The 19,690-nt window shown below is 62.8% G+C and overlaps 1 protein-coding gene across 4 annotated transcripts in view; it reads right to left on the bottom strand.

Annotated features, from left to right (window-relative positions):
- The window catches only part of TAFA5 (TAFA chemokine like family member 5), a 157,309-nt gene that overhangs the window by 80,533 nt on the left and 57,086 nt on the right, over positions 1-19,690 (bottom strand). Inside the window, exon 1 of one of the 4 annotated variants that reach the window (XM_021091360.2) lies at positions 10,342-10,574. The exons of the other annotated variants lie outside the window; for them this stretch is intronic. Coding sequence (XP_020947019.1) covers positions 10,342-10,432 — 91 coding nt within the window. The 5' untranslated portion in view covers positions 10,433-10,574. Of the gene's footprint in view, positions 1-10,341; positions 10,575-19,690 lie in introns of those variants that run through there. 4 annotated transcript variants of the gene reach the window in all.

Consider the following 19,690-nt stretch of genomic DNA (forward strand, 5'->3'; position numbering starts at 1 on the left):
TGCGCGATTCAACCTACGTGCGTCAACGCGTTAGTGGAATCAGGAATAAAGAGAATAAACATTACAAACACATTTTTAATAACACGCCGGGTAACTGCTAAGTTGGCAACGGCCTCTTCCAACTGGAATCAAACGCGCCTCGGGGGAGGCCAGGCACGAATGCCAAAGTGGTTTTCACCATTTTCGTTTAAAAAAAAAAAGAAAGGGCAAAAAAAAAATAATTTTCACACAGCCACATGCACGAACAGAGGCAGCATCCTGGGCCTGGGTCGTCAGCTCGGCCCACAGACGGCAGGTCCCAGGGCGGGCGGGACCTGGGGTCTCCCCGGGGTTCCCCTTCCATCGAGGAGGTACGGGGGTCAGGAGGGCAGCCCTACCGACAGCCCTGGCCCCCAGCCCCCAAGAGAACCCCAAACACAGAAGACCCAGACCCCGAGGGGCAGGCGCTTGTGGCTCTAGGATGGCAGGGCGCCACCCTCTGGCCTGGTGATGGTGTCAGCGCCCCGGCTCAGGGGCACAGCCCCACCACCCCGACGGGCTGAGCTGAACAGTGGGCCCCAAAGATGCGTCTGCCTGGAAGCTCCGCACGGGGCCCTGCGTGGAGCAAGCGTCCTTGGGGACACAGGCGAGGACCTTGGTGAGACCATCTGGATCTGGTGGCCCTGAGCTCAAGGACCCGGGTCCGGGACAAGAGAGGCCGGATCTGAGACGCGAGCAGCAGAGGCTGGAGCCACACAAGGGCCACAAGCCCGCGGAAGTCAGGCCAGCCGGGCGCCACCAGGAACGGGACGGAGGCCTGGAAGGACGAGGTCCGGCTCCAGAAGGAACCCACCCTGCAACGCTTCGGCCAGGACGTCTGGCCCCGAGGAGGAGGGGACAGTAAATGACTCTTGCTCAAGCCCGTCCCCTCGGGGCCCCCGTCGGGGCCTTGTGTGACGGCAGCCACGGGGGCCAGCTGTGCGCCCTCCATCCCAGCGTCACGACGGAGTCCACCTCCCGCAGCCGAGCGGGGCCGCGCCATCCTCAGCCGGCCTGGACACCGAGGAAGTGACCGCTCCTCCCAGAGGGCAGGCCAGCAATGACCCCCACAGGCCACAGAACTCTCTGGAGCTCCCGCTGCCCGCGCCGTCTCAGACCCACAGCCACCAGCCCCCAGCGCCCTGCTCCGTGGCTCAGCCTGTGTCGGGCCCGGCACTCAGCAGGTGCTCCACGAATGTGCGTCCCAGCAGCTCAGTGCCTCGCCTGCCCACACGGGGCGTCCCGGAGGCCAGGGAGGAGCGCTCCATCTCTGGTCACGGAAAGCCAGCGCCACGGCCATAAATAGAAGGTAACCATAAAAATAAACACAGGACCATTAAAATGAAAAATGCCCACCCCAGCCCGCATAAAGCCATCTCGTCTGCTCAGCGTACGTGCCCTTGCTTCGGGAAGCACTGATTTACGGAGGGAGGCGGGATAGACTTTCCCCGCCGCCAGGGGAAGCAGCTTCTGCCTCCAGCTGACACCCAAAGGCATCCCTTCCATGGGTGCAGACGTCCACACAGCAAACCAGGTCTCTGCCTGAATGCTGGCAGAGCACTGGAGCCAGACCTTCCTGGGCACCAAGGGCGGGGGTGAGACCCCGTGGCCCCAGCACACGAGGTCGGACTCCCCCGGGCAGGGCTCCCTCCGCACGACTGCTGTAAAAACGGTTGCAAACCACAGACATTCATTCTCCCGCACCCTGGAGGCCAGAGGTCCCAGCTCAAGGTGCGTGTGTGGTGGGGGGCTCTCTCTGGAGGCGCTGGGGGAGGGTCCTGCCACCCTCTTTCAGACTCCGGAGGCTGCGGGCATCCCTTGGCTCGTGACCGCATCCTTCGGCTCGGCTCCATCTTCGCGAGGCCTCTCCTTGCGTCTCTCCCGAGAACACGCGCCCCCCCCGGGGGTGAGGCGGGGTCCTCATCCAGGACCCCCACCCGCGAAGACGCTTCTTCCAAATCTGGCCACAACCACAGGTGTTGGGGGGACCTATCCTTAGGGGGCCGCCACTTGGCCCCTCAGCTGTGCATTTCTCAGAGGGCCCACCCTGTGGCTTCTGCTCTCCGAGTCACATACACGGTCCCGCCGGAGTCGCCAGCTCCCCCAGGACACAGCCGGTGCCTGGCCTGCGGCAGGCGTACAATGCACGTCTAGCAAAGTTGTCACCCAGGCAACCGGCCCTGGGAGCTGCTGCGTGGGCTTCTCCTGGGGAAGGAGGGTTCGCGGACCCGGCCGTGTGCGTCTGCAGAGCAGTCACTCGTCAGCTGTGGGCTCCTCTCTCGGCAAAGCGAGTCACAGGGCCTGCCCGGCGCCTCTGTGATCCAGAAGAAAGGGAACCGCCTTCTCCAGGCAGAAGGTGACTTTGAAGAGAGTGTGTTTTATTTATTTTTATTTTTTGTCTTTTTGCTATTTCTTGGGCCGCTCCCGTGGCACATGGAGGTTCCCAGGCGAGGGGTCGAATTGGAGCTGTAGCCACTGGCCTACACCACAGCCACAGCCACACAGGATCCAAGCCGTGTCTGCGACCTACACCACAGCTCCCGGCAACGCCGGATCCTTAACCCGCTGAGTGAGGCCAGGGATCAAACCTGCAACCTCATGATTCCTGGTCGGATTCGTTAACCACTGCGCCATGACGGGAACTCCGAAAAGAGTGTGTTTTAGAGACCACACGACCTCCTCCAGAGACCTGTGTTCCTGGATGGAGCCTTCTCGGGGGCGGGGGGGGGCACACTCGCCCAAGCCTGGAGCTTCCAGAACCAGCCCCCTGCCGGAGCTAGGCGGAGGGGGGCCAAGGCAGGACCCCGCTGTCACACCAGGAGACCACGGCCCAGAGCCAGCTGCTGGCACCCAGAGGTCACAGCTCCATCCCCGAGGTCCCATCCCAAGTCCAACGCAGGGTGGGGAACACTGGGCCAAGGTCACCACTGAGGATGGGGTTCACCCTGCCCGAGACCTCGAATCACCCCCAAGCCCAGAAGCCTGTGTCCTTGGGGCCCTCAGGGCCACGAGCTGGTGGCCCGAGTCTCCAGGGCCGCCCTCAGGGCGACCGGGCCAGACCTTCCTAGGCCCCAGCCATCCCTCCGGAGTCTGCAGAGTTCAGGGAAGTGAGGGCCATGCCGGCCTCGCTCCCCCAAAGCCTGCCCGAGGCGCCACCCAAGCGCCCTGGGTCACAGCTGCCCCTGAGGCGGCGAGCATGGGGTGTGAAACTATCCAGGCCCCCCCGGTCCCCAACCACTGAGACCGTCACAGCCTGGATGCCAAAGTCCATATCACACCTGCAGGATATTCACCTGACAGATGAGGCTCCACCTTGGAAGGAGACCCAGATGCAAAGCTAAAAGGGGCCTGCACGCGCCCCTGGGAGGGGGGAGGGCAAGAGATAAGCACAGGCCTGGAGTGGGCGGTGGCCGGGAACGCGTCGCCCACCCCCATGAGTGGGCTGGGAGGACTGCCAGCTGCCCCGCCTGGCCAGCCACGGGACTCCGTCCACGCTGCCCCCTCAGGTCTCCAGGGACCGAGCCTGTGACCTGCTTTCTCCAAAGACGAGCGGATGTCAGTGCCAAAAAGGAACCTGGAAGTGGCCTGGGTGACACCCCCCAACTCTCCAGGGGGCTGCAGGGGCTGAGCAAGGGGCTGGCTATAACGTGCTGTTTGGACAAAGGGGTCGCCCAAGTCTCTGAAGGGCCGTCTGAAAATCACGTCACCCAGCTGAGCCTGGCAGGGTGCACGCTGAGCAGCCTCTGAGAAACCACACGACAGGGCCACCAAGCCCAGGGCCCAGCTTCCGTCCTTGGCTGTTCAGGCCCCACAGGCAGCCAGCAGCAGAACTCCCCACAGGCCGTGTGGACTGCAGGAAGGGGGGATCCAGTGAAGCCGGGCTTTTCCAGCGGGAGCCCACCCTCCTCTCCACCTGCAAACGTGCACTGATCTCTCTCCAGGGAGGTGGCCCCCACTCCAGGCTTCAGGCCCTCAGCCCTGCGGGCACACCTGCCCCTGGGAGGAAGGGGCGGGCCCTTCTCGCCACCCAGGTCACAGGGGGCAGGGGGACAGCAGCGGCCAAGAGCAATCCCTCCACCGCCACCCCTCTGCCCTCCCAGCCAGATGGCATCTCAGCCCAGCGCCAGCCCATCTTCCCGCCTCTCTGCACCTGCCCCCCTGGGTGCACCCAGAGAGCAGGGTGTCAGCCAAGCCCCAGGGGGAAGCTCCAAACAACCCGGACGCCCCCGGCCCCCGGGGTTCTCAGGACCCAGGCCTGCTTCCGTCTCTCTCCTGGGCCACCTCACGCAGGAGCACAGCCCAGTCCCTTGGGCTGGTGGGTCCCAGAGTGGACCTGGGAAGCTGGGCTTGTCCTCTGCCCCTTCAGCTGTCCTGTGCTCCCCTCTCCCTTGGGGAAGCCCCTCTCTGCACAGACAGTTCTGGAGAGCCTGTCAACCCGCTCACCAGGGCGCAGGTTGGGTCAGAGTGCTCGGGAAGGGGGGGCAGACACCCAGGACAGCATCCGGGCATTGCTGGTGGCTGCCGCCCAGGCCTCCCAGCTGGAAAAGGGACCTCAGAGGGGCAGGGGTGGGTGGACCCAGGCCGTGGCTTGAGCACCTGGAGAGGCTCCATCCAAGGGGACCGGCTAACGGCCTCTCCAGCGAAGTGAGTGCAGGCTGGGTAGCTGCCCCTTGCGCCCTGGACTCCCCCGCCCCCGCCAAGTGCCACCCGGTCTGTCTGATGTGACCAGGCATCGCCAGCCCACACGTGTTGGCCTCTCAAGCGGGACATGACGGAAACAGTCCCAGCCAGCAGCTGGCGAGGGGCTGGAGGCCCCTCTGTCCGTCTCATGACCACCCTAAGCATCTACGATTCTTTCTATCCCGCCGAGGAGGAGACCGAGGGTCCTGGTGGCCTGATGTCACAATGCCACCCACCTTCCCGACCCCAAAGGCCGCTCGCACAAGCACGGGTGAGCCACAGGCCAGGCACTGGGCCGGCAAGGCGGGTATCGGATCATGAGGGGAGGGGCTGGGTGGCTTCCGGGCCGCCGTCCGCCTCCAGAACCAAGCAGAGACAAAGCAACAGTGAGCCTGTCACCAGCCCTTGTCCACTCGACCTCTGTGACCAGAGCTTGTCCTTCAACCTTGCTGGGCCCTGCTTGGGAGAAACAGCACAGCAGGTGGCCCCCGGTGTGCGGGGGGCGTCTGGACACGCCAGCCCGGCAGGGCGTCAGGGGCAGGGGCCCAGAAGCAGACGTGGCGGCCTCGCCCTCTGCGCCCCTCCTCCAGGCGGGGAAGCTGCACCGTGTGTGTGTGTGTGTGTGTGTGTGTGTGTGTGTGTGTGTGTGTGTGTGTACAGGCACACCTTGAGTGCATGTCCGTGAGCACGCGTGTTCACACGTGTGTACTGCATGCCTGTTGCCTATGTGTGCACAGAGAACAGGGCATCAATGTGAGAAAAAGTCTCAAGAGAGCAAGCTGTCACCACCACAGCAGGACAGTGACTTCAAGAGTCACGAACACGCGTCTAAAAGGAGCCCTGCGTCCACTCATCAAACACACACGCGTGCACAGCAGCACGTGCTGTGTACACGCAGATGCATAATTACATGACTCGGTCGCACGCTCCAGTCACGTCACGTGTGGAAGCTCACACATGTGTACTGACAGGTCAACGCAGAGAAGGGGCTGCCTCTCTGTCCCCTCCTCGGGCACCGTCCCACAGGCCCCTGTCCCCTGACCAGGAGGCCGTGTTCGCAGTCAAGTTCACATGCAGTTCACACACTCCCCACACCTAGAGACGTCTCGATTACACACAGGAGTGTCAGCCAGCTTGCCTGGATCCACGTGCGCACGCACATGCAAAGGGAACAGACGTGAGGGGTGTTCACTGCCCCGGAGGCACCGTGACCCCGCCTCGGCCAGGCCCCGGCGGCCTCTCCGGGGAGGGGACCTGGCCGCCCTGCGCACGGCAGCATCCCCAGGACGGGCAGAACCCGTGACGGCAGAACCAGGAGCGAGGGGCTCGCTCGGCCCCTGCAGGGCCGTCCAACCCGCTGCCAGGGACGGAGCAAGACAGGCTGTGAGCTTCCAGGGGCGCAGCTGGGGCGGCGGGCCAAGGGGTGGCCCTCCTGTGTGTGCAGGCGTGTGCCCGGGCCCTCAAGGGTGTGACACCAGCTGGGCAAGGCCTCAGGAGCCCGTCACCTCTGAGGAGTCACCTCCCTTGCCTGTCACTTCCTGCTTTGCCGCGTGCAGCTGCCAGACGCCCGGCGACGAGGTTCCCGACACGGGTGGTGCAGGTTTATTCAGACCCCTCGTCACGGAAAGGACAGTGAAAGATGACAGAGGAGCCGGGCTACGGTCTGCGTCTTCTGTACGCCCCCCCTGGGGGCAGCAGGTCACACTCCCCTGGCCTCTAGATAAGCAGGGGGAGGGGAGGCAGCCTGGTCCCTCCACGCGCGGCCCGCAGACCCACAGAGAAGTGCGGCCCACGGGGAGGGCGGGCTGGGTGGAAGCATTTGGAACCAGGGCTCCGGAAATTTTCACGGAGGCCCCAAGCTTTTGTCCCCAGGGCTCCTCTGCCATCGCAGCCTCTGAGAACAATCGGGGTGTAGCCTGGGCCCCGGGAACAGCTCCCGTCCTCAGAAGCTTGACTTGGGGTCCACAGCCCCTCCTGACCCATGGTGGGCCGCCCGTCTGTGCCCTGTGTGATAACTGGGTCATTTTTGAGCCACCAAACATTTCTGATGGACTCCTAGGTGCCAGCAACTGTGCTTTGTGAGTCCCGAGACCCCTGCCCACTTTCTAAAGGAAACCCACAGTCGGAACAGACGCAGTGACGCCCGGGAGCTCCTTGTCTCGGAGCAACGACGGCCATGGGTGACCAGCCCGCAGGGCCACGGTCACTGAGAGAAGACTAGCGCAGGACTTTCCAGGGTTAAGCGTGCTCCTGCCTGGCCGCGGGGTCGCAGAGCAAAGCTCCACTTGCAGAACGAGGAGCCACTGACTAAATGAGCGCAGGGCCCCGATGACGCCATCAGCAGCCGGCCCCAGAGCCGCGGTCCACGCAGGAGGCAGCGGATGCTCAGAAAGGGCGTCTGCAGTCTCAGCCGGGTCTTCGCAAGGGCGGCCAGACACACACGCTCCTCTCCCAGATCGGATGCCCCACGGGACCCCGCAGAGCCTCCCCACGCACGCCCCTGCCGGCAAGAGTCCACAGGGGCTGGCACGCCTCAGACGCACACCTCCCGGAAAAGGCCTGGGTTCTCCCTGGGATCCAGCAAGGGGAGCCACCCCCAGGGCTGCTGGGCCTGCCCGGCCTCCGTCAGGCCCCGAAGCTCCCAAACCCACCGCCCAGGAGGCCCGGCCGGCCGGCCGTCAGCGCTCCCACCTCCCGGCTCAACGTTGCCGTCCCTGTGCTTGTTAGTTACATCAGCCTCGACGTGCAAACGTTCGTCGGTGCCCTGCCGTGATCTGCGTGGTGACTGAAAGGCTGGGAGAGAAATAGCTTAAAGTCTTTGGCAGAGAGAGGCGGAAAATATTTTTCTAATTCCGGCCATGTCCTCAAGGCCATGTTCTGAGACCAAGCGTACTTGGGGGCATAAAAGAAAGGGCTCCCTCTGCCTCCTGGCCCCAGAGGGGGAGCTCGGGGGGCTCCTAGCCTGGGTCAAGGGGCTCTGCCCTGGTGAAGAGGCTGTATTTGAAATCAGACCCCCGCACCCCAGAGTTCACAAACACAAGGCTGCATCCAGAAGCTTCCAGAGGAGGGTCGGTGTGTCCAGAGGGCCGGGCGGGAGGAGCTGCCCAGGTCCCGGAGGGCCTGCACCGCACGTCCTGGCCGTGCCCGTGGCCGGGGGCTTGCTCCCAGGCCTGATGTGCAGGCGGGACCCGCCCTCACAAAGACCGGCCTGGGCGAGGCTGCAATTAGGGACGACAATCCGCCTCTCTCGCTCACTGCCCCATTCATCTTCGCAAACACTGGGAGACAGACTGGCCAGAGCGGGACGGATTAGCCACGGGGTGACCCGTACCTCCGCACAAAAGATGGAGTGTGCAAAAACGGCTCCCTCTGTCCCCTCTTCTTCACCGCTGAAAAAACCAGATGCATGGAAATGGCTGTTTAAACAGCTCTTTGCCACACTCATCCGCAGACAACAAGTCACAATTGTCCAGCCGCCCGCCCCGCTCGCTCCCTCCCGCTGGCCAGCGCGCCGCTGGAAGGAAGTGGCCTGGAGCCTGCCTGCGGCCCCCAGCCGGGAACAGCCCGCGTGTCCCCTGCACCCAGGGTGGGCCTGCCACCCTCCCAGCGCCTGCCCTGGGCTCCCCACCCCAAACGGCCGAAAGGGGCAGCTCGGAGAGAACGGGGCATTGCCCCAGTCCCGACTCTTCAGAGGGACAGAGCCAGGGTGCTCCATGCCCAGGAAGCGAGTCCATGCCAGGGAGATAAGCAGGACATCCAGGAACCCCAGAGGCTGTGCAGGCAGCACGCAGACTTCCCCGAGGGTCTTCGGAGCGTGTGCCTGCTCCCCCGGCCCACCTGCCCAGCCCCATGCCGTCTTCTAGAACGCTGACGCGTTTCTCTGTCCACTGCAGGGTAAAGGCCGAGGTTTCTGTGCACGGCTCCCGAACACACATCCACAGAAGACAGTACGCTCCCGGAGCAGGGCTGCTCCCTAAAACACTGACCTGCCCCGCACCCCAAGTCTTTGAATCCAAGGGGCAGAAACTCTCTTCTCTTGACCGAGACACACGTCTGGACCTCAAGACGCAGGGCCTCAGGGGATCGAGTGGAGGGAACGGTGGAGCCTCAGGCTCGCGGAGGTCCCCTCTCTTCCTAAGGCAGCCTTAAAAGCACGAGAAGGTCCCTCCTCAAGAAAATCCCCGCACAGCCAGGCCCTTCCGACCAAAGAAGCTGCGAAACTTTGGCAGGAGCCTCCTCTTCCAAACGAATCCCCGAAAGGTCAGTGGGAGAGAGGCATGAGGGACTGGGCCCAAAGACGGCCCAGCCCTGCGGGGACCCCTGCCACCTGCAGGGTCCCCGGGGAGAGGGCACAGCCGAGATCGGCCCTTGGGTCGGGGGGGCTTGCCAGCCCCGGGCAGGGGACCACCGACCCCAGCAGAACCACCGGCAGGGCAGCGAGGGGCTCGTGGAGGGCCGGCCTTCGGCTCAGCAGGGTCGCGTCAGGCCCGCGAGGGGTGGGGGCGGGCCTGCAGCACCCCCCGGGACAGTGTCCTCTCCCTTCGGGGACTGAACCCAAAATCAAGAGAGGGACATGGACAGGTGACGGCTGGAGCTGGCCTCCCACACCTACCTACTAACCCGGGAAGCCAGAGGCAGCTCATTAATTAGGCAGGGAAGCAGCTGAAGGTTGCACACCCCGCCTTTGTGAGAGCCCAGAGCTAATGAGGAACTGGCCGCAGCACCGCCACGCCAGCTCCCCGCTCAGCTTGTGTTCCCTGCTGGGCACAGGAGCACCAGGCAGTGCTGGGGGGCGAGGGACCGGGGGGTGAGGGCACAGCCAGCCACCCGCAGTGGGTGCAACCCTGGGCTGCGAGTGCCTAGGTCGGCTGTTCCACAAGGGCCAGCCAGGCTGAGCCTCCGGCGCACCAGGGTAGCCCTCCAGGAGAGGCGGGCCAGGCCGCTGGGCTAGGAAGTTTCTGGGTGTGCCCAGGGTGCTGGGGTACCCACCCACCATACCAGCTCCGGCACTCCTGCCCGGGTCTGGCTGCCGGCCTCCCGGTGCCCCAGACTCCCCCCACTGCCAGGGTCTGACCATCAACTTGCCCGACTCAACCAAGTCTCCCAGAAGAGCCTCGAGGATGGAGAGCCCGCGCTCAAGCAGGCACTGGGCCGACAAGGGGGCCGGGCCAGGCGCTCTAGCTGTCAAGTCCCTGCTCCGGGAGCCCGCGGGTCTTGGACTCGCCCGGAAGGCTGCGTGCAGAGCCGGGCGCAGGAGAATAGGCCTCACCCTGGGCAACCGCTGCCCGGTACCGAGCCCGGGCCGCCAGCGTGGAGCGCGGGTGCCATCTACCGAGGGCCCGAGGAGAGCGAGCGGGCGCCGCTGCCAAAGAGCCCTGCGGGGCAGGGGACGGCACAGCCGCCCGGGCTCGGGCCGGGGGCTCGGCGGTGCGAGGGGCACCGAGGCCGCCGCGCCAAACCCCTGCCGCACCCGCGCTGCGCGCCGCCCCGGACCCCCGATGTGCGCGCGGCAGCGGGCTCCGCGGCGGGAAGGGTCCGCGCCGGCCGCCGGGCCCCGCAGTGGCGCTGGGCGAGCGGGGCCGAGCGCGGCGGCGGTGGCGGCGGCGGAACGTGCTGGAAGCCGGGCGCGCGGGGGACAATTACCTTCTTTCAGGAACTGCGCGTGGATCACCAAGACGAGGAAGCAGCAGAGCGCGGCCCCCGCGAGTGCCCAGAGCGCCTTCAGGAGCTGCATCGCGGAGTGCCCACTCGGCCGACGCCCCCCAAGTCGAGCAGCGGAGGTCCAGGCGCCGCATCAGCGCCCCGCCGGGTGCAGCCGCCGAGGCCGCCCGCTCGCGCCCTCCATCCGCGCCAACGCCGCGCTCCGCCGCGACTGGAGGCGCCGCTCCGGGAGCCGGGCTGTGTCTTTTTGGGCAGGGGGAGGGGAGCGGGCGGGGGCGCGGGGAGGGGGCGGGTGGGGCGGGGAGGTTAGCGCCGAGGCTCGGGCCGCGGCGGCCGCCGCTCCGGCCGCTCGGCCACCATCGCGGGCTGCGGGGCGCCGGGGGCTCGGGCGCAGGGGGGCGGCCGCCGCGGCCCCATGAATCAGCCCCGCCGCCGCCGCCGCCCCCGGACCCGCGCCGCGGGCAGGGCCCGGACGGCGGGCCGCGGATTGCGCAACGGCCCGGCCGCTGGCCGCTGGTCGCCTCCCGCCGCTGCCCGGCGTCGCCTTCCTCGCTGCCGCCGCCGCCGCCGCCGCCGCCGCCGCGCTCGCTCCGGCCCGGGGCTCAGGGGGCCGCGCCGCCGCCGCCGCCGCCGCGGAGAACCGGGCGCGGGGCCGGGGCTGCGCGCCCGGCGCGGGGCCGCCGCACCATCGCCGCCGCCGGGGCCCGCGCGGCCGGGCCCAGCCCGCCGGGAGCGAACTTGCGCGGCCCGGTCGCGCCCGGACGGTGCCGGCCTCCGCGCTCCCGGAGCCCGCGCCTCCGCCGCGGCGGCCGGACGAGGCTGAGCCGGCCCTCCTGCGGGCCGCCCTCCCGGCAGGTGCTGCTGGGGCCGAGGCCGGTGGCGGAGGAGGCGGCAGGGGCGGCCGCGCCGACAGGTGGGGCCGGCGACAATGCGCGCCTCGCCCGCGGGACGCCGCGGCTCCGGCCTGTGGCGCGCGCCCGCTGCCCGCTCGGCTCGCCCTTCTGGGGAGGCGGCGGGAGGGGCGGCGCGGCGCTCGGACTCCGGCCCGCGCCCGCCGCCGTCTGCACTCCGCCCGGCCCGCCGAGCCGCCGATGCGCACTGGGCCGCGCAGGGGCCCCGGGGGACCCCCGCCGCCCTGCAGCGCCCCCGCCTGGCGCGCCGGCGGGTCAGGCGAGGCCGGTCCAGCCGAAAACCGCGGGTCGGGCTCCACCTAGGTGCGCAGGGGCCTCACTGCAGAGGCGGCCGCGGCGGCGGCCGGAGCGGGGCTGCTGGGCCTCCTGTGCGCCCAGCACCCCACCCCCACCGGGCCCCAAAGCGCCCCCCGGAGGGAGGGACCCGGCCCAGGCGTCCACGGCCAAGGACTGACCCGCAGCGGGTTCTGAAAAGCGGCACCTCTCTCCGGAAACACACTCACTCCACACCCCGGCCCAGGTCTGTGCCATCCTACAGGCCATCGGCGCACCCGAGCGCGTGGGCGCACACGCTCTGCCCGCCACCGGATGCCGCGGCCTGGCACTTTCCCGTCCCAGCCTCCTCTCTCCTCCGGGAAGGGCCAGTATTTGTTTCCAGCCCATTGTCCTCACCCTCCCTAAGCACCAGAGCTGGGCCATCTGTATCCTGCTCACAGTCCCCTCGGAGGCCAGCATCTAGGCCTCAAGGCCTTTGTCCTGAACTGCATTTCAAATTCAGTTCCGGATGCCCAGCAGAGAGCTTTGGCTGCGGGTAAGGGCGGGGTGGGCGGAGGACAAGCAGGAGAGGCCCCCCTAGAGGGTCCTGGTGAGTGTCAGGCCTGGAGAGCCGGCCCGGCGCTGCCCAGGAAAGCTGCCTCCTTCCTGCACAGACACTGACCTGCCGGGAACAAGGCCCATCCTGGGAGGACTTCTAGAGGGCAGACAGGTCAAGGCCCTCCATGCACACCTGGGGAAACGGAGGCCCTCGGAGGCTGGACACTGGCACCAAGTCATCCGGGACCAGCACCAAGCCTGCGGTTGCCTGCCTGGCCCCGTCAGTGCTGTGCCAGCCCGGGTGGTGAGACGACCACCGGAGCAGCCGTCCTGCACTCCGGCCGCATCGCTCCCAGGACGCCTTCCTGGGGATTGTCCCCAAGACAAGAACGCGCTGTCTGAGCTTCAGCTGGAGAAGTGGCCACAGGAGCCTAGGGCCCAGCAGCTCAGGCCCGGCCTTGCAGAGCTGGGGGGGGGGGTGGTGTTCTCCCCTCACACAGCCCCATTTCTAGTAACAGCCTCAGTATATCCCAGGCCTTCGCCCCCAAGCACTTTCCAGCAAAGCCCCACCTGCAGCAGCCTCTGGGGAGCCTGACCTCCGCCAAGGTCATTGGCGTTCAGTCATCACCTGGAGCAGAGCCTTCCGCCTCCGAAGGCTTAGGCGCCGCCTGGTGCTTGTTACACCCGCACACCGGGGACCCCAGAGCGACAGGAAATAAGGCCTGTCTCTGACCCCCAATCAACTGCCCACAGTTTGCAATCTTGAAAATCGGACATATTTTAAATCCCCCAGGAGAACTTGTACTAACTAACCCTCCAGAGGCTTCTTCTGTAGAGAAGATGAAGAGAAGAAAGTCTGCAAGGAGGGACACCGTGTAAATTTATTTTCAACGGCAGCAGGCGGGCCCGAGCCCCTCATCCAGCTCCAGACGTACTATGAGGAAATGCAGGTGGTTCGGGTGACAACTGAGGGTCCCCGCAGCAGGTGCACACAAGAGCGGGCTAGCAGTGCACACCACGGAGGCCTGCGGTGCCGCCGGGAAGTGAGTTCTAGATGCCAGAGTGGGCATCACACTCCTCGGGGGGCAGTGATGATCTGATGGGAGAGGTGCTTTAAAAAATAAGACTGCACTGGCTGGGCTCCCGTCGTGGCGCAGTGGTTCACGAATCTGACTAGGAACCCTGAGGTTGCGGGTTCGATCCCTGGCCTTGCTCAGTGGGCTAAGGATCCAGCGTTGCCGTGAGCTGTGGTGTAGGTCGAAGACGCGGCTTGGATCTGGCGTTGCTGTGGCTCTGGCATGGGCCGGCGACAACAGCTCCAATTGGACCCCTAGCCTGGGAACCTCCACATGCCACAGGAGCAGCCCTAGAAAAGGCAAAAAGACACACGCACACACACACACACACACACACACACACACACACACACACACACACCAAAAAATACATTAAAAAACCCCACAGTGGTGTTGGGAGTCAGCTCAAGGACAATTTGCAGGCCAGGAAGGGTGGGGAGTGCTGGGCCATCTGCTGGAGATGCTGGAAGGAGGACCCGGTCTTCCCAGCCACCACCCGTGACCCCAAGGGAGCATGCAGTGTCTCCAAGGGGCACCGGCCAGGGGCTCACAGGCTGGCACTCGTGGACAGAGGTGCGGTCAGGCAAGTTTAGCTCAAGCCACGGCTGGAAGAACGCTGTCCAAAGAGAGTCGAGTCTTGCCTGGGGAGGGGAGGGTGCCTAGAGAGCAGGGGTTTAGGAGCAGGTGGGGGACACGGGCATTCCACTTAGTGGGTCCCCAACTGAAATGTGACATTCCCTCCAGTTGGGCACGGAGCCAGTCAACACATGAGTTTCGGTGCAGCTGTGACTTTTGTCACTAAGAGACATTGCAGGAATCTTCCCATCACATGACAGCTCTTTCAGACACCCTAAAACATCAGCCTTAATGAAGTTATGGTTGCCCCGCGGCCAGACGTTTGTTCATAATCTTTTAATAAAGATGCAAACATATTACTGTATCATTGCATCACGGAGATGCAGATTTGATGAAACTGCTTTCCCGGGAAAGTGAGAACAGGCGAGAGAGGGCGAGAGAGCGGGCAGAGCAGAGCAGAACAGAGATCTGTGGCCACTCACAGTGAATAGGGACAGGAGGTGGGGGGCAGGACCATCCCTGAGAGGCAGGTGCCCAAATATCCCCAGATTAGAGCCAGCCAGCATCAGGCTGGCTGGGACCTGCCCGTCCATGGGCCCCGATGCCTTGTCCGGGGATGCCTAGCTGCCCACACACCCCTTCTGTCCCCAGAGAACCTAGTCAGCTCTCCCAGTCAAGCAAGACATCGGCTGGGTGACTCACACTTACCAGTTCCTGCATTCACCCCAACCTCTATTCCTACACAGAGAGGACCTAGCAGGCAAGGTCAGCTGGTGTTGCAGGAAGAGAAGGAAGATTCTGGACATGTATGCTCTGACACTTGACCCCTAGGGGACAGAAATCAGAAATAACTCAGGGAAAGGTAAAATAATACTCAAAATAATTCTAAATAGCATCGTTCTCAAAGAAATTTGAGAGAATGGGGCACCAGTGACAGAAAATCAGGTACTAGTGGAGTTCCCATTGTGGCTCAGTGGAAATGAACCAGGCTAGTATCCATGAGGATATAGGTTTGATCCCCGGCCTCACTCAGTGGGTTAAGGATCTGGTGCTGGCATAAGCTGTGGTGTAGGTCACAGATGCAGCTTGGATCTGGTATGGCTGTGGCTGTGGTGTAGGCCAGCAGCTGCAGCTCTGATTCAGCCCCCAGCCTGGGAACTTCCATATGCCGTGGGATTGGCCATAAAAAGCAAAGAAAGAAAGAAGGAAAGAAAAAAAGAAAGAAGGAAGGAAAGAAAAGAAAGAAAGAAAGAAAGAAAGAAAGAAAGAAAGAAAAAGAAAGAGAGAGAAAGAAAAGAAAAGCTACCACTAAAAAAAAGGGGGAAACAGAGCAAGAACACAGGCTTGGGACTCAACAAGACTAACCAGTTTTAGCCTCCAGGGAGTGCACAGAGGGGCTCAAAGGGCATGACTGAAATCCAGGGTGTAGGGAGCAGAGGCTGCTTCCCGGAGCAGAGGACAAACAGAAAGAGAGACGGGAAGGCTGGTGAAGCCGAAACATGCAGTGAATATCCCAAGCACCAAACTTTCATTTATGGGCCTTCTAAGGGAAAAGGAAAAAGGTGACACAGACACAGACGAGGAAAGTCAGACAACTGAACACTCATCTTCAGCGGCAGCCCCCACTCTCAGACTCAGTCTAAGGGACAGACTGAGACCCAGGGACTGTGTGGAACCCCGAGAAGCTGGCAAAATAAAGAATGCCAGTAAGTATGTTCTGTAAGGTCAGAGACAGCTGGACGCCCGGGTTTTCACTAGCAACGGGGCTTCCAGAAGACGCTGAAGCAAGTCATCCTGTTCGAAAGGGAAAGGAATTGGCATCTGGAATTTTATACCCAGCTAAACTGTCAGCACAGTTTCCCGTTTAAGGGCACGTGAGAGTTCAGCCGACTGATCACGTGCCCAAGACAAAAGCTAACCTGGGGTGACCCTCCAGCCGAGGAGGTCATCAAGGAATTGCTGGCGCTTTAGAAGTCAGCTGTTTAGACATAAGCTGTAAAGAACGTGTGAGGCCCTCACACCCGGAAGAATCTCCTTCAACTGGTAAAACCTTCCCTCTAAATGGTGTATCCTTCCGTAGCTCTGGTCACAAACCTGCTATCTGTGCTGAGTGATATTTATGGAGCAGTCACGTAAATGCCATTGATTTCTTTGTAAGTTTTAAAATCCTCAGGCAGGCAAAGCTCAGAACAACATTTATAGTAGAAAGATAAATATACATTCTTAAACCTTAATATTTAATTATACGGATAAAGGAAAGTATGTTGCTGGCACAGAGGGGGCCTTCCGCTCTCTTCCTGCTCTGAGTGAGGGGCAGGGAGGCCCGACCAGGCTGATCAGAGGAATAAACATTTAAGTTGACACTTTGCTTCATGACATTGGGTAAAAATAAACAAAGAGAAACTAGAGCAGGAAAGCCTAGATGATGAACCGTTCTGTCCGCAGGGAAAGGTCAGGGTGTAGGGAAGACGGAGGCAGAATTCTGCTTGTCATTTTGAACCTTCATTGGTTATTCAATTTTTTAAAAACAAGTGCATCCTTTAGGCTCTGTGATTTGAGAAAACCTAGTATCACAAAAATAATGTAACTAAATGGTATTATGAGTCTGTAATGGGGTCGTTTGCACTTGTTGAAAAGAATGAGGACGTGGCATAGAGAGAGATGTAGATATAAACAAAAATAAAGACAGTCGCCAGCTATGCTTTTAAATAAACATGAACTCATGCTCACGACCAAAGGCCCTGACAGCAGGAGGGGTTGGAGTGTCGCCCTTGACTGATGGGGAGAAGCGGCCCACGTGGGAAGGCACAGTGTGGCATCCGAGGAAGCAGGGGGATGCAGATGCAGCAGGTGGGCACTTTGCCGCCAGGCTGAGGGTCAGCAGACTTGAGGCCAGGAATCAGAGTGAGGCCCAGCTTGTGGGGGAATGTGCCAGACAGGGAAAACACAGCCTCACGGAGGCCTCAGGCACCAGATGCCACAAGGGGGAGGAGGTGGGACCAGGACTGGGGCACATGCAGTGTAGCCCCGGGGGCTGGAGGTGCCCTGGGAAGGACCGGAGCCTGGGGCACAGCGCTGCCTCTTCTGGAGGGCAGCCCCGCCCCCAGAGCTGCCAGCCTCACCTGGTGACAAAGCAAGGCCTGCGGGGTCAGGGACAGCGGGAGGCGACACTGCCACTCACATGGGTGGGCCTGCACCTGCAGCGTCCCAGGGTCACAGCTGGGGACCGAACTTCCCCAGCACATCTGCAAAGAACCAGATCCATGGCAGGGATGGGGGAGGCCGGGTCCCTGTGCAGTGAACCCTCTGCCAGGGAGGCCCCGGGAACAGACCCAGCGTGTGGACCGAGGACTCAAACCTGACGTCCCGGCCCCCCGGATGAGTGTCACACACGCACGTGAACATACACACCCCTCCCCATGTGGGCCCCCCCACCGGCTTCCAGGAGGTAAAGGCCGGCTCCAGCCTCCTGAAGTCGGGGTCCCTCTTCTGCCCCCGTGCACCCAGCCGCGGGCTTCCCCACACGGGGTCTGCCCCTGCTCTGTCCTGGGAGTGCCTAGAGGGGCCACTTGGACCCTGTGGACACCCCGCTTGTTGAGGGGGCAGTGACTGCACCACATGACCCACTCCCAGTGTCTCCATTTTAAACAAACACTAGTCCAACAGGCCCTCCCTTCCAGAACACGCCCTCCCAGGGCCGGCACCCCTACGCAGGGTGGGCTCTGCCAGCCCCACTGGCCGTGCCGCAGCATCTACGCAGCACTCATCTCAGCCCGACGCGGCTGCCCCGCCTCCCCTGCGGTTCCTCTCTGCTCTCCGCTCGTGGGAACTCACACCCTCACACTTTGGGTGAACCTGATACCCCCATTTGCTCACCACGTCTGTGGAACCTGGGAGGGAACGCAGCTCTCCTAACGCAGTCAGGAGCCCGGACACAGTCTGCTAACTGCCCGCGGGGGCACCTGGTGCCCCCAGCCCCTGAAACAGGTGTGCGCAGGTGCGCTCCCGTGGGCCCCAGGGGCTGGCAGAGGTGGGACGCGGCCAGCTGGTTCCCTACAATCAAGGGCCCCCCGGAACCTTCTGGGAAGTAACCGCGGAGATTTTCTGTTTGTTTAAACACAATGATTTCTTAGTGAAGTGGCCTTGAGGAAATAAAGCCAAATTCAAGATGTTCCAACTCTCCGTGGGAAGGTCACATCCTCAGAACACGCCCAGGGCAGGTCCCAGGTGTGGGACAAGATGCCCATGACTCAGGAGCCTCTTTGCAGCAAAACTTTTGAAACAACAACCTCAGAGCCACGCTGGGCAGCAAAGGGAAAGGAAGGGAGGAGACCCCTGAGTCAAGAGCACGAGCGCGGGACACAGACGCGAGAAGACGGGCCAGCAGGGCCAACCCCAGGGCAGCCCTTGGCACGGCTACCCAGATCACGGCCATGGCTAGAGCCCTGCCAGGGGCCACTCATCACAGGTGGTCCTCACAGCTACCTCCTGATCAGAGGTTCCCCGCTTCCTGCTGAGGAAACCAGGCTCAGGACCCGCCCAGAGCCGTCCAAGAAGGTGCGGGGCTGAGGCTGGGGCCTCCTGGCAGCACTTGCCCCCCAGAGATGCCATAGGATTCTCAGAGCTACTTCCTCTCTTCACTCACCCATTACCCATCCATTGTCACTCGTTATCCATCCATCCATCCACTCCTTTTCATTCATTATCCATCCAGCTCTCCATCACTGAGCCATCCATCCATCAGTAATTACCTGTCTGTCTGTCCACACATCCATCCATCCACCCATCCAACCACCACCCATCCATCCATTCATGCAACCATCCATCCACCTGCCCACCCACCATCCACTCATCCATCTATCCATCCATCATTCATCATCCATCCACCTGCCCACCCACCATCCATCCATCCATCCATCCATCCATCTTCTTTCTCTTTCCATCCATCCATCTTTCCTTCTGTCTACACATCTGTACATCCACACATCCATCTGTGCATTTACTCATCCATCCATCTATCCTTCCATCCATCCATCAATCATCCGTTCATCCATCCATCCTTCTCTCCTCCCATCTGTACATCCATCCATCCCCTACCTGTGCCTGGCTCTGGTCCAGGTAAGGAGCATTCAGGGGGGATAAGATCCAGCCCTGTTCTCCCAAGCCTGTTGCCTGGAGGAAGCAGATGCTGCTCCTGGGCAATCCCAGCCCCATGTGGCACGAGCTGTGATTGGGGCCGACAGGGGCTTCCTGAGGGCTGAGCAGGGGGCCGGATGGCGCAGGGACGGGGATCTAGCACGGCAGAGGACTCTCAGGAGCCAAGACCCAAGAATAGCAAGGCTTCTACGCAGACACCAAAAGGCATCCATCTGAGGGAGAGAAACGCCAGATTCTGCTCGAAGCAGGCATAGCAAGTCAGGCTGAGCCAAGCCGAGCCAGAAATGGTGAAAGACTGGTGGCCCCAGCCTTTGGAACATTTCTGTAAATGTTGCTGGAAATCCAGCATCTTGCGCTTTTCAAGCTAGAACAGGAGGCTTCCCCACAGCTGCTGTGATAAGGAGCCGGATCTGGGGACATCTGTGTTCCTGCTTGTCTATCCACATCTGGACGGGCCCCCGCCTGTCCCCCACAGCCAGCACCCGAGCAGTGCCACACCTGCTGGGCACTCTTGGGGCCCAGGATCTGCCCATCCCTTGGCCTTGTTAGCGGGTCCCTGCATGCCGCCCCCTCCACAAAGCCGAGCCTGTGTGCCCTTGCAGGGGCTCAGTCCAGCCTCCCACCTGCCCCTGACCGTGGCCAGTGTCCTCCAGGGAAGTTCCAGCCTGCTCCACCTCCATCCCTCCATCCCTCCATCCCAGGCTCCAGCCTCTGCCCTCCATCCCACCCGGCCAGGAAGAGGCAGCTGGACAACAGCCAGATCATATGTAACCCCAGAACTCTGACCCCCCAGCTCGC

This window comes from Sus scrofa, chromosome 5 (genome assembly GCF_054392235.1).
Source record: "Sus scrofa isolate SSC_HxYL_T2T_F1_AM1 chromosome 5, Sscrofa_HxYL_maternal_Yorkshire_Landrace_v2.0, whole genome shotgun sequence".
Classification (NCBI taxonomy): domain Eukaryota; kingdom Metazoa; phylum Chordata; class Mammalia; order Artiodactyla; family Suidae; genus Sus; species Sus scrofa.